The sequence below is a fragment of the Scomber scombrus genome, chromosome 20 (genome assembly GCF_963691925.1).
Source record: "Scomber scombrus chromosome 20, fScoSco1.1, whole genome shotgun sequence".
Taxonomy (NCBI): Eukaryota; Metazoa; Chordata; class Actinopteri; order Scombriformes; family Scombridae; genus Scomber; species Scomber scombrus.
In genome coordinates, this window is record NC_084989.1 from 18,079,278 (window position 1) to 18,100,492 (window position 21,215).

The window sequence follows — 21,215 nt, forward strand, 5'->3', positions numbered from 1 at the left end:
GTGTATTGGCATCCTTCATTTAGTTCTAACAAGACTACTCATTTCAAAGTTTCAATGTTCGCTGAAAACTTCATCATCGGTTGCACAAAAAGAATCAATCGACATTGATGACCCGAGGGAGGAAATCAAGGACTGTGAAGGGGAAAATAATTACCCTTTTTTTTTTTTTTTACGCCCCCTCTTTTCCTCATGTACATTAAAGTAATCCCTCTTTGGTTCGGCGTCTGCAGCGTCAAATCGGCTGTAACAATCAACTGTCCTCACACTCCAGAGCACTAATCCCCCAGCATTTGTCAATACGGGCGCTCCCAAGTGCAGGAAGGGGCTGTCTGGGAGTGTGGCGGCTAATTGGTTGCAATGTTCTTTTTTTTTGTCTAAATTGATTAGCTGGGCATGAGCCAGGTAGTCCAACATTTCTATTTCATACTTCCCATCCAATTGTACAATCATATTTTTGAAAGCCAGATTAAAGGAGTATCAATTTCCTACTACTGTATCTCTCCCAGTTGAAATGATTCTAAATTGAATCAGTAACCATATCAGTGTTTCCTGTCAACCATATCACTTCTGGGAAAATCACAGTTTAATAGTGGTATTAAACCTCGGAGGTAGAGGCGATAGCTTGTTGAGATAAACAGTTATGATTAAATGAATGTTGGCATATTAAGCAGGATGGCACACATGGGTGAATATCTAACATTTTATAAACAAAACAAAATAGAAATTCAGGATTTCCTTACAGGACTGAACACATAGTTTTGATTTATCCACTAATTGCCTCTTTCAACTGTGGTTTAAAGTAGATGCATTGACCAGTAGAAGCTGCAATTCTAAAACACAATTTTCAATGTTGCTTTAAACCTCCATGCACTTCATGTTTTATGAGATGTACTTCTTGCACACTTTCTAATCAGAATTCATATCTGATGGCAGGCCTATCCAAAAAGTCACATTTGACAACTGCATCAAGATACATTAAAGAAGTGGAGGCAAACAGCAGTATCCTGCAGTAAAGTCCTTTCTTTGCCACACAACCTGCCGCCTCCAAACATGGAAATTTGTAGCTTATATAGATGTTACAGATGGCATCAGTCACTCAAACATGATCAGGAATGAAATATACTTCCTAGTCAAATACATTAGTTTGAAAGTTGTGCTGAGTGTCACAAAAAAATTGGAAAATGTGTGTCAATGAACACAAATCAATTGATAAAGTTTTGTGACTATTTCACAAATGGCCATGAGACTTGTTATGGTACAGATTTATGAAATGAGATTTGTTCATGTCCTGCCCAAATGAAAGTGCTGATGAAGCACAAAAACCTTGGCTCAGATTGAGGAAGAATGTAGTACATTTTAGCTGTAATCCATTTCCAGAGACCAACCTTGATTTTTTAAAAGTGTATTACTGTATGTTTTGTGGTTGCGGCAATGAGTCCAGCCAGGTCGGTGGAGATGTATGGATTTAAACCTAAAGAAGGTGATCAAAGTGTAAAATGGGACAAAGTATGAGAATAGGTTTTTAAGGGAAATGTTTATCAGTATATGTTAAGCCAAGTTAAAATGTCATATTTTATATTTTATAATAACTTATACATAATGATGCCATCGCCCGGGCCAACAGTAAAGCAGAAATGATCCTGTATTATAACTTTCCCACAGTTTTAGTACTATAGAACATTAAATAAATACGAACATGTGACATGAAGGGAGCTGCAAAACAGCTGAAAAAACACCTCAAGTGAGATTGTGATGTTTCATATTCATGTAACATTCTGTAGTACTAACAGCCATTTTATCAGATGTTTTGCTGCTCCCTCTGGAGCCTCAGAAAGCTTTTCACAGATGAGTAGTACTCCCCAAGACCTTTAAACAGACTTTGCTATCTAAAATCAGAGTTCTTTGAAGAGAAGGTGTCTCCCATACCTAAATGTATCAAGGCGTACCACCCTCAAAAGGAGTTTTGTGTTTAACTGTGGGTCCAAAAACTCCCAAATGACCTCTGCAAAGTATTAATCGTTTGAGTTTTTATAAGTTAGCACTAACAGAGAGATTTCACCCTATAAGACAGACTACAAAATTATAATTGTGGTAGTATTATAAATTGTCTTTACTCTCCTTGAAGTCTGTAACAAGAAGAAAGGGGACTGTGACCTTAAAAGTCTTTAAAACCAAATTTCCAGCAGAGTTGTACTGCATGAGTGAAGCAGTTTTTTCCTCAAACAAGTACATGCTGAGTTTTGAGTGTTCACTTTAATGAGTCAAGTCACACCTTTTTTAATGTAACATTTGTCACCTTAATAGTACCAAATATACAGAGCAGTACTTGAACACACCTAAGTTGAAGTGATTTGTGAGCAACTGGAAGCACACTGAGCAGTCGATTAGTAGTGAATAATGTCTACATTATCAGGCAAATATGCAATCATTTCACTGTTACCACAGTTACCACATGAAACAAAGATTTTTGTTTTATGAAATATTTTTTTATTCATACACAACATTTTGTGATCTGGTTCTTAAGCATCCTAAACAAAACTGTACAAAAATATGAATCATACAAAAGGTTACAGATGAAGATGTTCTTTACTAAAGCCATTAACCCAGACTGATTAAAAGTTTATCAATTAAATGATGTACTAATGCATTATAACTAATGCATTTCCTTAGATAGATGGGAACTGACTGAGCTTCCAAAGCAATCCCAGAATCGATTAAGTCAAAATAATTCCCACTGCAATTTTCATTGCAAGGTTGACAGAGTGCCCAAGCATGCTGTGGAGTACATGGTTCATTATGGCTGGCATTTCACTCATATCTTTTGGGACACAGTGGAGTGAGTTTCACTTGTTTTATTTAATTCCCAAAGGAAAACAACAGAGCTAGTGTCCAGACGATTTACAGGTCCTTTGATGTATATAGCTCATATTAGATGTCTCCTAACACAATCATACTATGATCTTTACATAAATGAATGCATTATATAAAGCTTGTAGTGCAATTATAATGCACTCATCATGCAATTATAATAGGTTAATGAAGCCTGTAATGCTATTTGAGCAACACTTCAAGTGTTAAATTAAACCACAGTGCCTTACACACAGTTTTAAATTTGTAAATAATGAGCCATTCTTCCAAGTTTGTAAATCATTTTATGTCTAAAGTCATGTTTTGTAATACGAATATCATGAAAACAAAGACAGATGCTTGTTCTGATACCATTTTTCCATTTGAGGGCTAAAAAATGTCCAGTGATTTTCAGGTGATGTAACACACATTGCAGGTGTGTGCAACAGCGATTGTGAGCAATTGTATTTCTGTATCATTACACTATATTTTTATATGATCATGTTCTATCACAAGGTCATTGTGAAAGTGGTCATTTTGTCACTGTTAAACCTGAGAGATTTTGTATTCACATAATGGCTGTTAGCAAGCTAACCACAGCATTCGACCAGATAACATCAATTTTTACAGTGTTGAACCGTGGCCCTGGACCCTTCAATAGAACCGCAGGTGGCAATAAAAAATAACACATAGCAATAAAAATAACAGCCAGAGACCGGTCACATGGAAGTTCAGCATAAGGTTTCTTTGCTCTAACTGGCTCCACAAAGATTGATGATCTTGGAAAACTAGTCACACAAAGCTGGCTATTATGACAACGCTATTTAAATAAGCAAATCAAATTGACTTATTTCATATATTCGGTTAGCTGTAGAATGTAGAATAATCATACGTTACTGTTCAACAACTAAGGATAATTCAAATGCAGATTTAGTGTTCATGTGTTTGAGTTTAGATTTAATATCTCTAAATAAAGGCGGCAATGCCATACAAACAAGTTAAATGTAGATATCAGATGTCTCATACCAGCCAACACTCCCAAAGGGGAAATTGGAAAAGGCACAAGCTCTGCTCAGCCATTTTTCACTAGCCTTAACTAACACATCCATTACCATTTCATGTCCATGGCAATAAAATAAGAGATACAAATTGTAGTTTTATTTATTACAACTGTCATAGAAAACTGTAATTATCAAAAGATAAAAAATATGTAATAAATGTATTTATTTCTCATTGAAATGTGTCTTGACTGCAGGCTAGTTATATTGAAATTAATTACAAATGTATCCATTTTAATTTCTGTGCCCAGAGGTGAAATGTAGTACCCAACATGAATTGAAACACAGTTGCAATGAAACCAGTTAACAACCAGCAACCTGCTCCCAATTAAGCAGTCAACAACAACTCTCCGCTTCTAAATGCTGATAGACTCAGATTAAGAACATATCCAGAGTGAAGGGTTTTATGTCTCAAACAGACCAGGAGAAGTTGATTCATGCTTTCATCTCAGGTACACTCCACTACTGCAACAGTCTTCTGACTGGACTCCCACAAAAAACGCATTAAACAGCACAGCTCATTCAGAACGCTGCAGCTCGAGTTTTAACCAGAACAAAGAGATCAGAGCACATTACTCCAGTTCTAAAGTCTTTACACTGGCTCCCAGTCAGCTATAGAATAGATTTTAAAGTTGTGCTACTGGTCTACAAATCACTGAATGGTTTAGGTCCAAAATACATGAATGACATGTTAGTAGAATATAAACCCAGTAGGACTCTGAGATCTACTGACTCAGGTCAGATAGTGGAGCCCAGAGTTCAGACGAAACATGGTGAAACAGCTTTTAGCTGTTATGCTGCACACAACTGGAACAAACTACCAGCAGAACTGAAATCAGCCCCAACTGTGAACATTTTTAAATCCAGGTTAAAAACACTTGTCTTCTCCTGTGCTTACGATTGAGCTCTTTCAAAGCACTTAAAATTTTAATCTTCCATTTGCACTGTATGTCCTTTTAATGATTAAATCAAATCATTATTTTATGCTGCAACCTTCTATGTAATGCTCTATTCTAGTAGTCCATGTTTTTACTATTATTGGGTTTTATTTTTATTTCTCAAATTGCATGTTTTTATGTTTTGTAATTTCCAATTCTTACTGTTAAATGTTTGTTTTATGTAAAGTACATTGAGTTGCCATTGTGTATGAAATGCGCTATATAAATAAAGCTGCCTTTCCTGACCTTGCCTTATGGAAAGTGAAGCCATCATGAAAAGTTTGGAGTTAGGATACATTTACAGAAATATCTTCAATCAAAAATACAGCAGCGTTTGTGACAATGGAAACTGGGATTTACTGGTTTAATGAGTTACCATTTTGTTCTTTCAGATATCAGATTTTCTGTTTAAAAAAAAAAAATCACATTATGTGAAACACTGAGTTATTACTATGTCAAGCATGCTAAGTCAACGTGTAGCAAGCAGTTTCTTTGGGCGACTTCCTGAAACTGCAACTCTGTGTTTTTTCTATTTGGGACATGTCTAGCATTTTAAGTATCTCTCTCTTTCTATCTGTGCTATCATATATTCAGATTTTATGCACAGTAATGCTCATTGGATCTGATGGCCTCAAACAAGGTTGCTAGGAGATTTTCAACATAAAACTACTATATAGTAAAGCACATCAATATACTTGTGTTAATATTAAAAACATAATAATAATAATCATGGGGAAATAATTTTACTGTGTTCATGTTTTAGGAACATCTGTGTTGCAAGTCACAGCGACGGATGCAGACGATCCCACCTATGGAAACAGTGCCAGAATAGTCTACAGTATTCTACAAGGACAGCCATATTTCTCCGTTGACCCCAAAACAGGTGTGGTATAAATGTGCATGCTTGAGATAAATGCTTAGACAAAGCAAGCACCGTCTCTCTGGCAAGTGTGGTAACTATAACTATAAATGAGAGTAATAACTTTGTTATAATCTTCATTGTTTATCTCCTAAAGCGATGTGTATATCATGCTGTGAAATCCTTGCACCATACGCTTCTTGCAGTGAACATCCTGCTCTGTTATTGCAGCACGTCTGACATCATAAAAGCTAAAGCAGCCACAGTAGAGTTATGGACTACTCATACAACTGCTATATTGTTGAGCATGCAATCCATTCTTTGTGGGCCATAACTAACTCCTCAGGGGTCAAAGGAGACATTTGTAGAGGTGCATTCAAAAAGCCATTGTTTCTTACCTACTGAAAGCAGGGAAGGCCACAACAGGTAGTACTCAGTGTTTTCAAAATCCATCTTTTGTCTGAGAAGCCTCTACTAGAATCTATTAAATGTTAATAAACCTTCTAAAGTGCAAGACATATAACTTTTATATGATGTGAAAAATGTGTTGCTGTGAGAGAGTGCCTGTCTGTTTACGTCTGATATCTCTTTGTCTCACAAAGTGAGTGTGTGAGTGCACACTATTTTGGAAGTTTTTTCATGCTTGTCTTTGCTACTGCTGCTGCTGTCGGTTAACATGAACAACAATCTACTTGTATGAATTGATTCATTGCTGTCTGGAACAACTATTGGCCCCTTTGAGACTATACCACCCATGTAAAACACAAATTCTTTGTTGAATGAGCAACACAAATGAATTGCTGAATATTTTGACTTTAGCTCGAAGGAAAATGCAATGGGGATTGATGTAGCAATTTTACAGCGGTGTGGTAAGGCACAAGTATTGTCTATTTTTAAAAACAGGGCTTTCTCATGCAACACCATATATTTTGTCAACTATACAGCATGTTACTTTAGTTGTAAACTGTCTTAAATCACGTTTTGACTGTACTTGCCCTCTCCATATGCAATGTTTTCGGACACATTAGATGGCTTGTTTTGCTTGAGCTGACTCGGCATCTTGTCTGCATTGTAATTCAGCCTGGGGCATGCAGAGGAGTGAGTACGTGATCGAAGACCTAGCCAGCTGCACTCTCCGCACAGCACTATTCCACCCACACATATTAATTTATACAAGTCGGCTGTTGTTTTTGCCACTGGCAATCAACGCTACTCACTCAAATTAGGACATGGAACTCCAGTGGTCAGTGGAAAACGTGCACATGGAGGGAGTTGTACCTGCATGTGATCTTTAATATGCTAAGTCTTAAAGCAGTTGTGTTGGCATGCTGCCAAATGTGAGCACCGCACTGGGGAGGTAAAGCTGCTTCTGCATCTGTCTCACAGTGTATTAACTTGCTTACACCTCCTTCTATCCACATGTACCTTGCTCCCATAATGCTTAAACTGCAGAGGCACCGTCATGGGGAATTCATATAATATTAGGAGGATTAAAAATACACACATGCATTACACACACGGACAAATCCACCTTTCCCCATATGACCTTGTTCTTGTGGCCTGATGCAGCAGTGGCAGATTTTACAAGACCCATGAGGTAAGAGGAAAGGTCATTTAAGGACAAAGGGTAATGATAGCATTTGGTCGGCACATATGGTGTTGAAGGAATCCCCAAAGGACTGTCTCTGACTTGACCCAAATCTTCAGCAAGCAACAAAGTGAACTGTTTTACCGGCTTCTTTCCCCTGGCTTAGTGGTTGTAATGATCTCAAATCTAGCAGAAAATGAAACAACAGACCTGTCCAACCTTTTGGCAAATTAATTGAATGGTACTGTAATGGAACTGCAGTTATAGTGTATAACACATTTCAACTCTGTAGCAGAACAAAGTGCTGATATAACAGGTAGCCTTGGCAAAGCAATCACAAACTTGTGGTTTAGCTCATGAAACTTTAACAATATACCCCATGAAGTATGTGTGATGCTTTGTACCCTGTAGCTTTCAAAACTAAAATATTGTTCTTTATTTTAATAAAGAGCATCTGCTGTTATAGATTAAGAATGTATGTATGTATGTATATCTTGTCTTTCAGTCAATGGAAAATACTGCATGGCTGTAATGCCACTACATAACTGAATTGGGGTATGGTGTGTTTATTGTAAATAATAATGCAAAGTGAGTGATTTGATTATCTTACTGTTTCTAAATGGTTAGGTTGTAAGCCTTGGTGCAGTTACCCGTTTAATACTATTTAAAGAAAACTTACATTGTTTCCTTCTGTACACAATCTGGAATAAATCACAAACATGTATAGTGTTTATTAAGACTCACTTTCCAAATGGAGTTAGACTTAATAATATAACATAGTAACATATGTTTTATTATTTTATTACTATATTAATAAAAGGTTAATTTAGGACTTCAGTTTGATTTAACTCCACAATTACCCCTCAAGGAGGTATATGGACACAATTACAAAAACAAAAACCCAAAATACATACAGTATATGGATAGTGACACCTGCTCAGTATTTAAAATTATACACTGGAAAAATACAACACAATAAAAATAATCATAATTAAGTAACTAAATAGATAATCAAATGCTCAAACAAGCTTCAAAAGGTTGGTTTCTCTTTGATATTTTAGATAACTGTTTTGAACTGCATTCAACATTTTGCATTTCAACGATCAGATAACTAAGAACAGCATGTAAATAGTTCAATACAAGTCAAGTCAAGTCATGTCAAGTCAAACTTTATTTATAAAGCACATTTAAAAACAACCTCAGTTGAACCAATGTGCTGTACAGTTGTTAAAATACAATAGAATCATACACAAATATAATAATAAATAAAACAGTAAAGGAATAATAAGAGCTCAATTTAAAAAAGTAAAGTAAAAGTAAGTAATAAAATAAAATAAAAGCCAAGGATTCTCGCCTAGCTGTGGCTGAACGTCAAGGAGAAAAGATGGGTTTTCAGCAGTGTTTTAAAGTGCTCAACAGACTGTGCAGCTCTGACCTGGATAGGTAGGCTGTTCCACAGCTTAAAATGACACACAGTTCATACTTCTATTAACTGACTTATTAACTCAGAGAACGCCATTAAGGCAGCTGCGTGTTTCCACTGGAAATAAGATTCAGTCATGGATGCAAAATGATAATTGATGCACAATGATGGTGTCATACAAAATGCAAAAAAGGGGAGATACAAATTTAGGATTAGATTTACTTCACTGGAGAAATAAATGAGCATTCAGACTTTGTCAAGACAATAATATAATAACAGATGCAACTGATAATGATGGAAAGCCTGGGGGAAAGAATGTATGCAGAAGAAAACAAATGATGGCAGCTTTTGCACCGCTTTATAATAATTTGGTATTTCCAAAATACTTTGCATGACCATACAATTATCTTTCATGGAGAACAAAAGTAATTTCCTCATTATTTGTGTATACATAAAATGATGGAACTGTCAGCAAGTACACAACATTCTGTAAAAGTTAGGTGTGACTATAATTATAATCATTCTAGCAATATAAGGTGTTAATTCAAGTGATCCAGTGTGGCATTCCAGATTGTGTGTGCTGCTAGATGTTTGCATTTCTATCATAACTACTCTAACTGACCACTCATTGTCGGGTCATCATAAGTAAAAGTCACCAAATTTAATGATCATTTCAGCAGTCAATTTTTGTTGTTGATGCAATTCTTGACAAAGTGATTAATTCATAAAAAAAGCAAATGAAGACCACATGTCAAGTATACGTGCTAATGAATGCATTAAAATAAAGTAGTAGCAACCTTTCACCTTTCATCAGTGTTGAGATAAGGTGTCATGCACGTCCTTCATTAGACATATTCTGAAACAGGTGTCTTCAGTCAGGGAAAGATAGTCAAGACTTCTGTCAAAATCTGAGTCTAATTTTGATTAATTGTTAAGATCTATTGAATAAATGAGTCCATAATCATATACAGCATGCATGCCACATAATATAGACTTGCCACACAAAATGGTAACACATTAGGGGTGAGCTATAATCGTGGGCAGATTTGTGCAGTTTCGAAATTGGATGATGTCCCTCACTCTATATAAAGAACAGTGAAACTGAAGGTGTGTATGTGTGTGGTGAGACTAATCAGTGAAATCACCTGGTGCAGTGTGTGGCTGGAGTGAAAACCTAATCATGTATAATGTCCTGCAGACCTTGTCTTCCTGCAGTTACTACATGTGGAGCAGCCAGTTTTTTAATATTCCTCACCAAAATAACAATCAAATAATTTGTGGGTTTCTTATACTCTAAAGGAACAGTTCTAATGTTCAAATTGACTTTTTGGCTTTGTTGCTTTGTTGAATGAGATATATACTAAATATGAAGCAAATCTGCTTACATGCACCTCTGACTACTAACACATTTTATCTGGTTTGCTTAATCTGTGCAAAAAACAAAGTTTTTTGTAGCTATTACAATTCATGATTTTGCAGGAAATTATGTGCTGAAGGCATTTCTTAGCAAGGAGCTGTATCATGTGTTACACATGCTAATTAGTGAACTTTAGAGGTATTGGTAGACAGACTTCTGACACATCCAAGCTAGCTTTTTTGCCCCATTTACAAGTCGTCATGCCAAGATAAACATAAGCATAACTCACTGCTGGCTTTAGCCTCAAATTGATATCAATCTTCGGATTTCTCTGGGCTCAAGAACAAATACATATTTTTTTCAAAATGTCTAACTATTCCTCTAAAATTTCAACACCTGTTGCCTTTCACAAAACAGCTACTTGGGTGGCCCGGGTTTCTCCAGCGATAGTTTCCAACAATAGCCATGATTAGAAAGACCTTGAACCCCCTACCTGCTGCTCATGTTGTGACTTGTCTGGGTTGGTTTTTTTTGTTGTTTTTTTGTTTTCTTTCGTTAAAAACAAGATCAGATGCACAAGGACAACTGAGTCTTAGATGGACAGACCTCTATCTGCTCACTGAATGTAAATTGCACGGGGTGAAAGTGATACCTGAACTTATGACAGGTCTACCTTCGGAAAGCTTTGTCAGTTTTTATCTTGCAATGCCAAGGAATGCTCTAACAATATTAAGAAATATAACTAATCTTGTAATGTAGCAAGCTAAGTTGCATGCTAACTATATTAGGAACATTAGCTGCAATGGAATGACATGATTACATGGTATGCAAATCTCAAAACTGCCAGCTAGCAGTTTTAATAAGAGCTTTCTATATATCAGCAAAAGAACATCTTCAGACCGTGGCTGCATTTATCCTTTTTATAGTCAGGTCGTAACTCCTGTCTTTCCCATCACTACTGTGCATCTTTCACTCACCCGCAGAGACATCAAGGTTGTTCTTCTTGAGTCTCATAGTTCGAATGCCCCTCCTCCCCCAACACCCAACCCCACCTCACATCTGTACTCGCACACACACCACACTGCAGAACTCCCAAGTCCCTTTTGCATCCTAAATAGGCTAATTTCTCTGCTGATCTGGGATTTGGGAGTGTTCAAGTTTATTGAAGGAGCTGACACAGATCAAGACTTAATCCATGTTGCAGTTCATGGATTAAGTCCTACCTCTGGTTGGATCATGGCAAAGCTGTCACTTTGTCAGTCAGACATGCTTTAGCCTTGAGAATCCAACTAAGTATTCTTAATCAGACATATGATCTAGTTTGTAAAGTAAAAATAAGAGGTGTGCTATTATGATTTCTGTTGTTATTAGTTCTACTATTGGTGATATTATCCATTTCCATTTTCTCCAGATTGTAGACACACAGGAGTAACACTGAATTGGAGTGGGCCAAAAACCAAGATTCCTGAAGCTGAAGATTGAAGAGCGCTTTAGTAATCTCCTATAATCCTTTTTGTTCACCCAGGAGATTGTCCTCCTTTAGAAGTTTCCAGCCAGACAAAGAGGTGGATAGTGTGATGGTATCAACTCTAATAGACTGGGGAGGTTGAGGAAAAGGCTAACCACCTCACTGTGTCAAATGGGCCTAGGTTCACGGAAGTCAGCTCTTTCTCAATTATTTTCTAAATTAACTTGACGAGTTCCATAGAGATTTAGCGGAGACTATCTGAGGTATTACGGCTTCGAAATGGTCAGGAAAGGGAGTTCAGGGGTGTGATCTTCATGTCAAAGTACTGACATACCTTTCAGCTACTCTTTCTTTCCAAAGAATACCCCTTTGGCCTTTTTGTATTGTTAAAGAATTTCATTTAAAAATGAATGCCACTCAGTGATTGAACATTTGTAATAAAGCTGCGTTGCACCAGCGGAGAATGTGTAGCCACGCATTTCTTTGAGGTCACATATCTTCCTACCAATTGAGAAGGAAACTTAGTATCTGAATGGTCATAAACAGCAAAGCTTCTTATTTGTTTGTTTGATTGACAGCAGAAACTCACTGCTGTGGAATTCCCTTGTCAAAAAAAGAAAACCTCATACTATTTTGTGTGTTCATTTTTCCCAAACCCACTGCTGTGAAATATTGTTCAGGAGCGATGCACCTTCAAGAGTAAAGGGGTAATAAGAGACTTGAAAGGTCAGATCGTCTGTCTTGGTGTTGTTTTAATGGAAAGTGTGGCCACTTGCCAAGGTCTATGTGTCTCAAAGACCTCATGTTAAGGAATGCTAAGACAGTTAATAACAGACCACCAATAGAGTTTTCAGAGGCCACATCATTACAGGAAAGTGTCTGAAAGCACTTTGATTAGTTTTAAAACCAAGAAAAGCAGCGAATCCATGCTGAGACCTGGCATTTGAAAAGAACAGTGTGTTGTGCAGTTGAACTTGTACAGTGTTCAGTGTTACATATTTGTACTTCTGCTATGTGAGAGTAAAATATAATTTTTTATTATTTTACACCAAGTTTCCACTCAGTCTAATCAACTTTTTTTATTTGTAATAAGTCAGTTTTGTAAGGAAACTTTTAGCCTATATGCTGCAAGTACCAAAAATATAAAGCCGTCAGCTGCATGGGAAAAGGCGTGGGCTGACGATCATGATCATCTGTGTATTCAAATGTACTGTACTACAGTTAGAGATATATCATATAAGTCAAGGAACTGACAACTTACAGAAAATGGTTATACAGTTAGATTTGGCAGAAAAAGCTTTGCTGTTTTAGGGTGATCTCAAAGAATACAGCAACAATAATTTTGCTTAAAGAACAAATAACCACTTCTTAAACAGATGAATAATTGATTTTAGTTAAAAAAACAATATGAAAACTTAGACATTTTAAAATAAATGTTGGGATGGTGGAGGCATCAGTAGAATAAGCTGATGAATGAACTAATGATGTTGAAGCATGAATGACAAGCCAGTGTAATTCCTACCTGACATTCTTGGACCATGTTGCCGCCGTCTCCCAGTCATGCCGCTTCGCCCTATTCAACCTCCGAAAAGTCAGGCCGTACCTGACCCAATATGCCACTCAACTGCTGGTACAAACCTTGGTGATGTCCCGTCTCGACTACTGCAATGCTCTCTTAACAGGCTTGCCGGCCTGCGCGGTGAAGCCACTGCAGATGATACAGAATGCGGCGGTGCAACTGGTGTTCAACCAGCCAAAGAGGGCACACGTCACTCCGCTGCTTATCGAGCTCCACTGGTTACCTGTAGCTGCTCGCATCAAGTTCAACTCTCTTATGCTTGCCTACAGAGTGATTGTTGGGAATGTTCCCACCTATTTGAATGCTCTTGTAAGAGCACATGTTACCCCCCGGATGCTACGTTCATCAAATGAGCGTCGCCTGGCTCTGCCGGCCGTACAACCACGGCAATCCAGGTTATTCTCATTTGTATTTCCACGTTGGTGGAATGAGCTGCCGAAAACCACCATAGCAGGGGCCTTCCTCTCTGTCTTTAAGAAGCACTTGAAGGCCCAGCTCTTCAGAGAGTACCTTCTCTCTTAACTTACAATTACTTAGCACTCTTAACTTACAACTACTTAGCACTACTTAGCACTACTTAGCAGTATTTATTTATTGTCACACTAATGTCTCTGTTGCAATGTAGCTTGAATGTTATTCTCTCTTGTATAATATTAACATATTATTGAAGTAGACATCATAACAAATCTCAACAGTTCTCACACAGTATTTTACATATATTTCTGGCATTTTCAAAAGGGGTGTGAGGGCACAGTTCAAACAGAACACTCTGTCACTGTCTGCTTGGCATTTGAAAGTAAATGGTAAATGGACTGCACTTACATAGTGCATTTATAGTCTTCAGACCACTCAAAGCACATTTAAACTAAAAGCCACATTCACCCATTCACACACACTTACACACCCATAGTGGCAAGATACCATGTGGGGTGCTGGCACAGCCATCAGGGGCAATTTGGGGTTCAGTATCCCAAAGTCATGTGGACTGAAGGAGCTGGGAATCGAACCACACATCTTCTAATTAGTGGACAACCTGCTCTCCTACCTGAGCCACAGCTACTCCAAAGGAAAAGCAGACAAATATTTGTGCAAATTCACCACCGGCTCACAGGTCAATCAGCTCACATTTAATTAGGGTATTTATTCACCTAGAACGAGAGTCATAATACCTAACCAGCATTATTACTTTTAAATTAAGAACTATTCCACAGAAATAATATTGAAGAATTAATTAAATAAATGTGCAGGGTGAATGAAATGAATTTGCTGCTCTTACAGAGTGTTTCATATCATGTCAGAGAGGAACCTACCTGGCAGTCAGAGTACATATATTTGCTTTGATATCCTTTGGAATAAAGCCCTGCAACACATTAGTGTCTTCCTAGCTTGTTGCCCTACTTAACAGCTGTTCTTTTGAAAGCAGAAATAATACACACAAAATGACACCATACAAACAGTAGACACTGAGAGTTGATATATAAAACATTCTCGAACTACCATGATATGTTTGAAAGCACCTTACAAAAAAGAAGCTCAATCTTTTGATTTATCTCAAAAGATTTTACAAGTTGTGCCTCTGTGTAACTGTGAAGATGATTTTGAGGATATACAGTCGACTATGACATTGTATGCTTAAAAACTCTTTCATCACCAGTCAATTGATTCTGTCCTTTCATGGAAGAAAGTCTACATCATATGAGGAATATTAACATGGTTTGAGTGAATCATTAGGTGAGAGTGTATTCATAGCAGTGTGAACGTAGTTTGGAATATAATACACCCATAGAAACATCATCACCTTGTCAATTGTATGTTTTTAATGGTTACATTTTGGCTGTTACAAAATAGTTCAGGTCAAGTGTTGAATACACTTTGCAGCAGAAGGTTATAATTCAGAAACACCCTCTGCTCAAATAACTATTACTTTATTTCTATTGCCATTGATGGATATAACTATTTAACTCATTTAATAATGCTTTTAATAGTATAATTTTCCTTTTGAAGATTCATTGCTGGCAAATCCAGGTTCACAGGCAGTCTGTGCACTTTAGCCACAACTCAGAGTGACAGATGATATGTGACCTAAGATCCCCTGGATCTTAATACTGTTGGCTGCCTTGCTCCTTGACCCACTTTTAATGATTATTCTGCCAGAGGCGAGTGGATTAGTTTCTGTCTATAGAGTCCTGAAGAAAGAAGGAGGAAAATGATTGTGTAACACAGCTTTAGCCCCCTCTTGTAAAATTAAGAAATCATAAAACTGTTTCAGTTAAGTCCAGAGTGGTGATTTTGTATGAAATTCGACCTGCTACAGTTTAAATCAGCAACTGAACAGAATAATTGGTGCAAATGATCATTTATTTCATTATTAATTCGGGTCAATTCCTAAAGATCTCTTTCAGACATATTTTAAAATGTGCAATATTCAGTATTTTAAAGATTTTGTCCAATGTAGTTTCTAAGAAACTACTGAAATATATCATATAAATGTATGAAACTAAAGTATTTGAAAGACCATGCCCATAATGATTTTCCTATGTAAATAATAATTAATACATAATAAAGAGAGTTTCATACGGTTATATATAACAATCGCAATAGGTAATATAATAATCTTAATTTTCTGGTCACTTTTTCCCTTCATTTGTTTATCAAAAAAAGAATTTCACATCCTGTTGCAAATGTAAAGCTGCAGATGAAACTGTATGCATTAACGCCACTACTTTTATTAAAGAAAGCTTAGCTATATTGCTTTATAATTGTGGTTATGATATACAGTAATAGTGCATTAACCCCCTCGCATGGAAATCAAGTAAAACTGATTTCCACAGAGCTTCCTTAATGATGTTGCCTCCAAAATGAAAAGTTCAGTTGTATTTATTCCTAAGACACTGACAGCCCAGGATTTGCTGTCAGCTAAACTAAAACTAAATGAGTTTGAAAACGTTTGACAGAGACATAAAGGTTGATCTTCTAAGAAATGGTGAGAATGATCTGTTGCCTGCCAACATAAAGCAAACATACAGTACATCAGCCATGTTTGTGATAAGCGCTAATTACAGTTAATTGCATTCATCTCGTTTGAGTAGAATGAAAAAAAGCAGGAGTGACATTGAACAAATTTGGTGTTCTTGGCTTCTTCCCAAAAGCCCCCCTCCAAACAAAAAAGGGTACAAATAGTATAATGCAAGTATAATGTAATTAGTAGAATTAGATTATGCATTGTATGGCTCATGCAAAACATGTGACTGGCACTTTCTAATTAAAAAGTAAACCACTTCCCAAAATAAGACACTTTCACCAGGCATCAGTGATGTTTGTGATTCCTTGATTCATTTTCAAAAGCCATCTCATCAAATGTTGCTTGTTGTGATTTCCACTCACAACAGGGGTCAAGAGGGACAATGTCAATTTTCCATTGTGACCAACACCATGTTATTTCCTCACTGCTCCTGGTCAACCATTGTGTATAATTGCAGGGTTCACAAGTTCACAAGAACATAAGTTCAATGGTTGCCAGAGGGGCTTGGCACTGGAGAATAGCCAGAGTTACATTGAAAACTGATGTAACTGGTAGAACATATTGAATCAGGCTCCATGTGGTGATGTGGTTTCAGGAGCTAAGATGGTGAATTTACCCTCAAGCAAAGATATGTGCACAAAAAAACCTAATATAGACAAACAGAAATGTTAAGACTGTGCACACAGACACACTCACAGACACATATACGTGCAAGACATGTACCTATTACATTCAGTAAATCACCTACCACACAGCAACACAGGAAGCAAACTCTTTGCCTCTGTTAGTTTATTACGATGTTGCATTTTACCTGTGTACACTTTCTCTGTAGTGGACAGAGGTGCAGTCATATATCAATTATTTAGCATTGTGAAAGTTCACGGCTATGTTTGCTGTGTTATTTCATTCTGCCCTGATCCAAGGTTGCACAGTCATTTTAAATATAATGAAAAGTGAGGAAAGGCTAACCTTGACAATGAGAGGCTGGGATAATCAAAGATGAAAGAGTCACACTTTTACGGGGTTATTATTTAAAGGAAAGAGTGATATGGTGCAGTATGTGTAGTCCAAAAACTGAATTAAAAAAAAGGTTTTGGTGGAAGAAAATGGCCATAACATCTTGTAACATGCAGTTATAAATAAATGTCTTGTACCATGAGAGCTTATAAATATTATTTTCATTTAATCTCATATTATCTTGTTTACTCTCACCATGCAGGAATCATCAGGACTGCCTTAGCCGACATGGACCGGGAAGCCAGAGAACACTACACAGTTGTTATCCAAGCCAAAGACATGGCAGGCCAGGTCGGAGGTCTCTCTGGCTCTACCACCATCAACATCACTCTGACAGACGTCAACGACAACCCCCCCCAGTTTCCCCAAAGTACGTACACAACACATCTGAAGACACGTTCCAAAAACAAAATACAAGCTTTTCAGTTTATATCAGACCCTCAGCACCATCAAGGATGTACTTTTCAGAATAATTGAAGAAAATAGTTAAACGTATAACAACTTTGTTGGAAAATTGCATCAATATAAAAATAGTTATGGCTTGTAGAAATAAAGCATATTACATTTAGGAAACTGGAAGCCAGTTCATTATGTTTGGCCATTGCCTCCATACAAAAACTCAGCTATACTCTGAGAAAATGGTTGCCTTTTGGCTTTCTTTGCTGGCAAGAAGGCTATTTTAGCAAAGTAACCAATTTTAATGTTAACAACTAACTGCTGCCAATGTTCAACTAAATGCATTAGCAAGCGTTACATTAAACGGCCAAGCTGTAGCTGCAAATTCAATAAGCTGTACTCTCAGTACTCTCACTATATTTTTGGCCTTCGGCAAAAGACCTCCACTATGGCTGCCTGGGGCAGGTACATTACCTGAAAAGAATTTATAAGAGCTCTATACTGTATTTTCGTTGGAAAAGTGTTCTTATAATGTTTGCAAATTAGTCAGGCTAATTATCTGTTTGAGTGTATTTTTTTCATTTTCTGCTTGAATGCAAAAAGAAAACATATGTCTTTCAGTTTTGGCAGAGACAACACAACTTTCTTTTGATTTTTAATGCACACATTGATTAACTATATATCAACTTTTGATATTTTAGAGAGCAAATCATGGATTATTAAGGTTTTCCCTTACAAAACATTTACCATTTTTTACAATGATGTATTAGGTGTCATCATTGTGCGACTTAGTAATTAAGCAATGATGAAGTTGTGATTCCTTGTCTTTGAAAGTGCCTCATGGAGCACAATCCCCTTTGGTTCTGAGTTTTTCAATTTGTGCTGTAATGAAAAACTATTTCAAAACCATCAACATTTTCTGAATAATCGTCTGCCTCAGAGTTCGAGCTGCTCCATTGCAGTGCCATCAACCTCGGTTTAGCATTTAATGTCAATTGAAGCACTGCAGAGTATTTTTAATGACATTCCCTCAGGAACAAATGGTGACAGAATCAAATTGCTTAGCCAAGCCCTTTAAGGAGAACATTCAGACAGCGATGTGTGGCAGATCAGACCCTCTTTAAAACATTGTTTCCCCCTGTCTTTAAATGGGTACACATCAATGTTCATCCACAGAAAATTACCAGCTGTACGTCCCTGAATCAGCTCAAGTAGGGAAACCGGTAGGGAAGATCAAAGCCAATGATGAGGACCTTGGCATCAATGCAGACATCAAGTACAGCATCATTAACTCAGAGGGGGTCAACACGTTCTCCATATCCACGGAGAGGGATACAAGAGAGGGAATCTTGAGTCTCAAAAAGGTAAGAACATCTTGTTTGCAACACATAAATGTGATCTTTTGGAGAGTCCTTAGGAAATGATATCAGGAAATGTACCTATGTAAGAGTTTTTTGCTGTTTGAAAGCAGACCTATGCACTATGGGTTTTGACCCCTGAGGGTGCTTTAAAGCAACTAAACAGGCTGTTCCTGTTGCATTAGCAGTCATTTAATACAACTCTGACACTGTTTAGAGAAAGTGAACAGTAAACAGCAATGAGATAAAATTGTGCTGGGTTACATGCTTGCATCATTTTCCGGCAAATCCCTTGTGCCTAGGCAATCTGATTCTAGTGCGGGAATGATGGACTCCGCCACTATCAATAAAAACTATTAAATAGAGAGATAATTACAGATCGGAAATACATTAAATGGCTGTTGAGGAAACAATGCTGACCATAAATAGTATCAAAAATGGGGTTTGATTTAATTAAAACTTTATGAATTACAACTGTAAAAAGGTAATAAAAAGCTAATTTTTATTCCAATTATCCTTTGAATAATAAAGGAAAAAACATTCAAAATGTGGGACAGACACAACTTATTGGTCAGCAGTGTTGAATGTAAGCAAAACCTTTTTTGTTTGCAATGAAAACAACACAGGATACCTTTAATTTCCTATACAGTATATGCCATAAAAACCAGAGTGAACTAAATCATGTCGTAAACGTACATGTTATGAAATTCATTCAAAGTACTTATTTACTCTTTAATTACAGTGCATATCATTTTGTTTAGTTAACATTGGTCCTTTTCGTGGTCTTAATGTAATAAGAAACACAAAAAAGGCAGAGTAATAACTGAACTGAGTGGCACAAACGTAAAAAGATTACAATTTTCTCTGAGTTTAATGCGTAGACATGCAGCATATTCAGATAACCTTGTTCAACATTCACGTGTGTCACCTGAACAACCACCTGCGTATTTGTATTGTAAAGTGTAATTACGGTATTGTATAATGAGTATGCTAATCATTTCAACCTTTCTCTCTTTAACCAACAGCCTCTGAACTATGAGAGGAAGAAGACCTATACTCTCCATATTGAGGGGATGAATACGCACATGGATCCTCGTTTTTCCTATCTTGGTACTTTCAAAGACACTGCCACACTTAAAATCACAGTTGGGGATGTGGACGAAGCACCTGTGTTTTCTATGGATTATTATATCATGGATGTATATGAGAACGCACGCAGTGGCACAGAGGTGGGCGCTGTAATGGCTCGAGATCCTGACAGCAGGAACAGCCCTGTCAGGTAAGACACTCTAACTCCTATATTTACATGTACAATCTGCAGAAATGATTACAAAATATTCAGATGCAGAGCTCGTCTGCTGGCATTCTGTCTTATTGTTTGTGCATTGGATTGAGGTTTTTATTGTTAAGAAACACAGACTAGATCATCCCACTGCAAAAGTAAATGGTGAGAGAGGAGGTAGCTAATATTATGAGGCTTATTTGGAGGCTGAGCATTCTTTCAGCTGTGACTAACAGCCAATATGACTGTCACTTTGTCAACTAATTGGTAGCCAAAAACATTTTTATATATAGAAACCAGCCTTTGCCAGATGGATTTATAAAAATGTTATAATCCTGGTTACCATATCTTTTCGGATTATCTTAGTAGGGCATTCGTTATGCATATGCAAGAGTTTTAATCATGACAGAGTCTGTTTTTGTCATATGCTTATTATGAATTACTTATTTATCTTTTAATCAGAGTTGAGGTGTTTTGGCTTTGCCCATTGAGGTTTAAGACAACTAATAAGATTATTTTTGCCTCAAAGAAATGTTTGTGCAACCCCAATTTGCATGTCATATCTCTGCCGCATATAATTGTACTTTTTTATAGATGCAAATTTTAAGCTTGAATTTGTTATTGTAACCTTTAACTGGGGTCCACCAAATCTGAGACTTTCCAAATGGTTTTGAACCTTTTTCAGGCCATACTATGTGTAGCATAGTGTGACTATACTATGTAACAGCATTATGTTAAATGGATGGATGTACAACATTAAGTTAAATAGCTTTATGTATGCTCCTGTTATTAAACATGCACTAAATGGTTCATATCCACTCATTATATCAGCAACATAGTGAAGCCATCTCATTTGGGGGATAATCAGATAATTATAGTAAATGATAGAGTATCTGTAAACATGAAAGTTCTCATGAGATAGAGTATTGCTGATATATCAATAAGAAGCTATTTTCTGTAGTGATTACATGTTATAGGATCATAGTTTAAAGCCTTGCCATAGGCCACGAAGCCCTGGGCTTT

The 21,215-nt window shown here is 36.9% G+C and overlaps 1 protein-coding gene across 1 annotated transcript in view; it reads left to right on the forward strand.

Moving 5' to 3' along the window:
- The window catches only part of LOC134001951 (cadherin-18), a 68,301-nt gene that overhangs the window by 19,201 nt on the left and 27,885 nt on the right, over nucleotides 1-21,215 (forward strand). Inside the window, exons 3-6 of the mRNA XM_062441157.1 lie at nucleotides 5,607-5,726; nucleotides 17,359-17,526; nucleotides 18,729-18,916; nucleotides 19,936-20,189. Coding sequence (XP_062297141.1) covers nucleotides 5,607-5,726; nucleotides 17,359-17,526; nucleotides 18,729-18,916; nucleotides 19,936-20,189 — 730 coding nt within the window. The remainder of the gene's footprint in view (nucleotides 1-5,606; nucleotides 5,727-17,358; nucleotides 17,527-18,728; nucleotides 18,917-19,935; nucleotides 20,190-21,215) is intronic.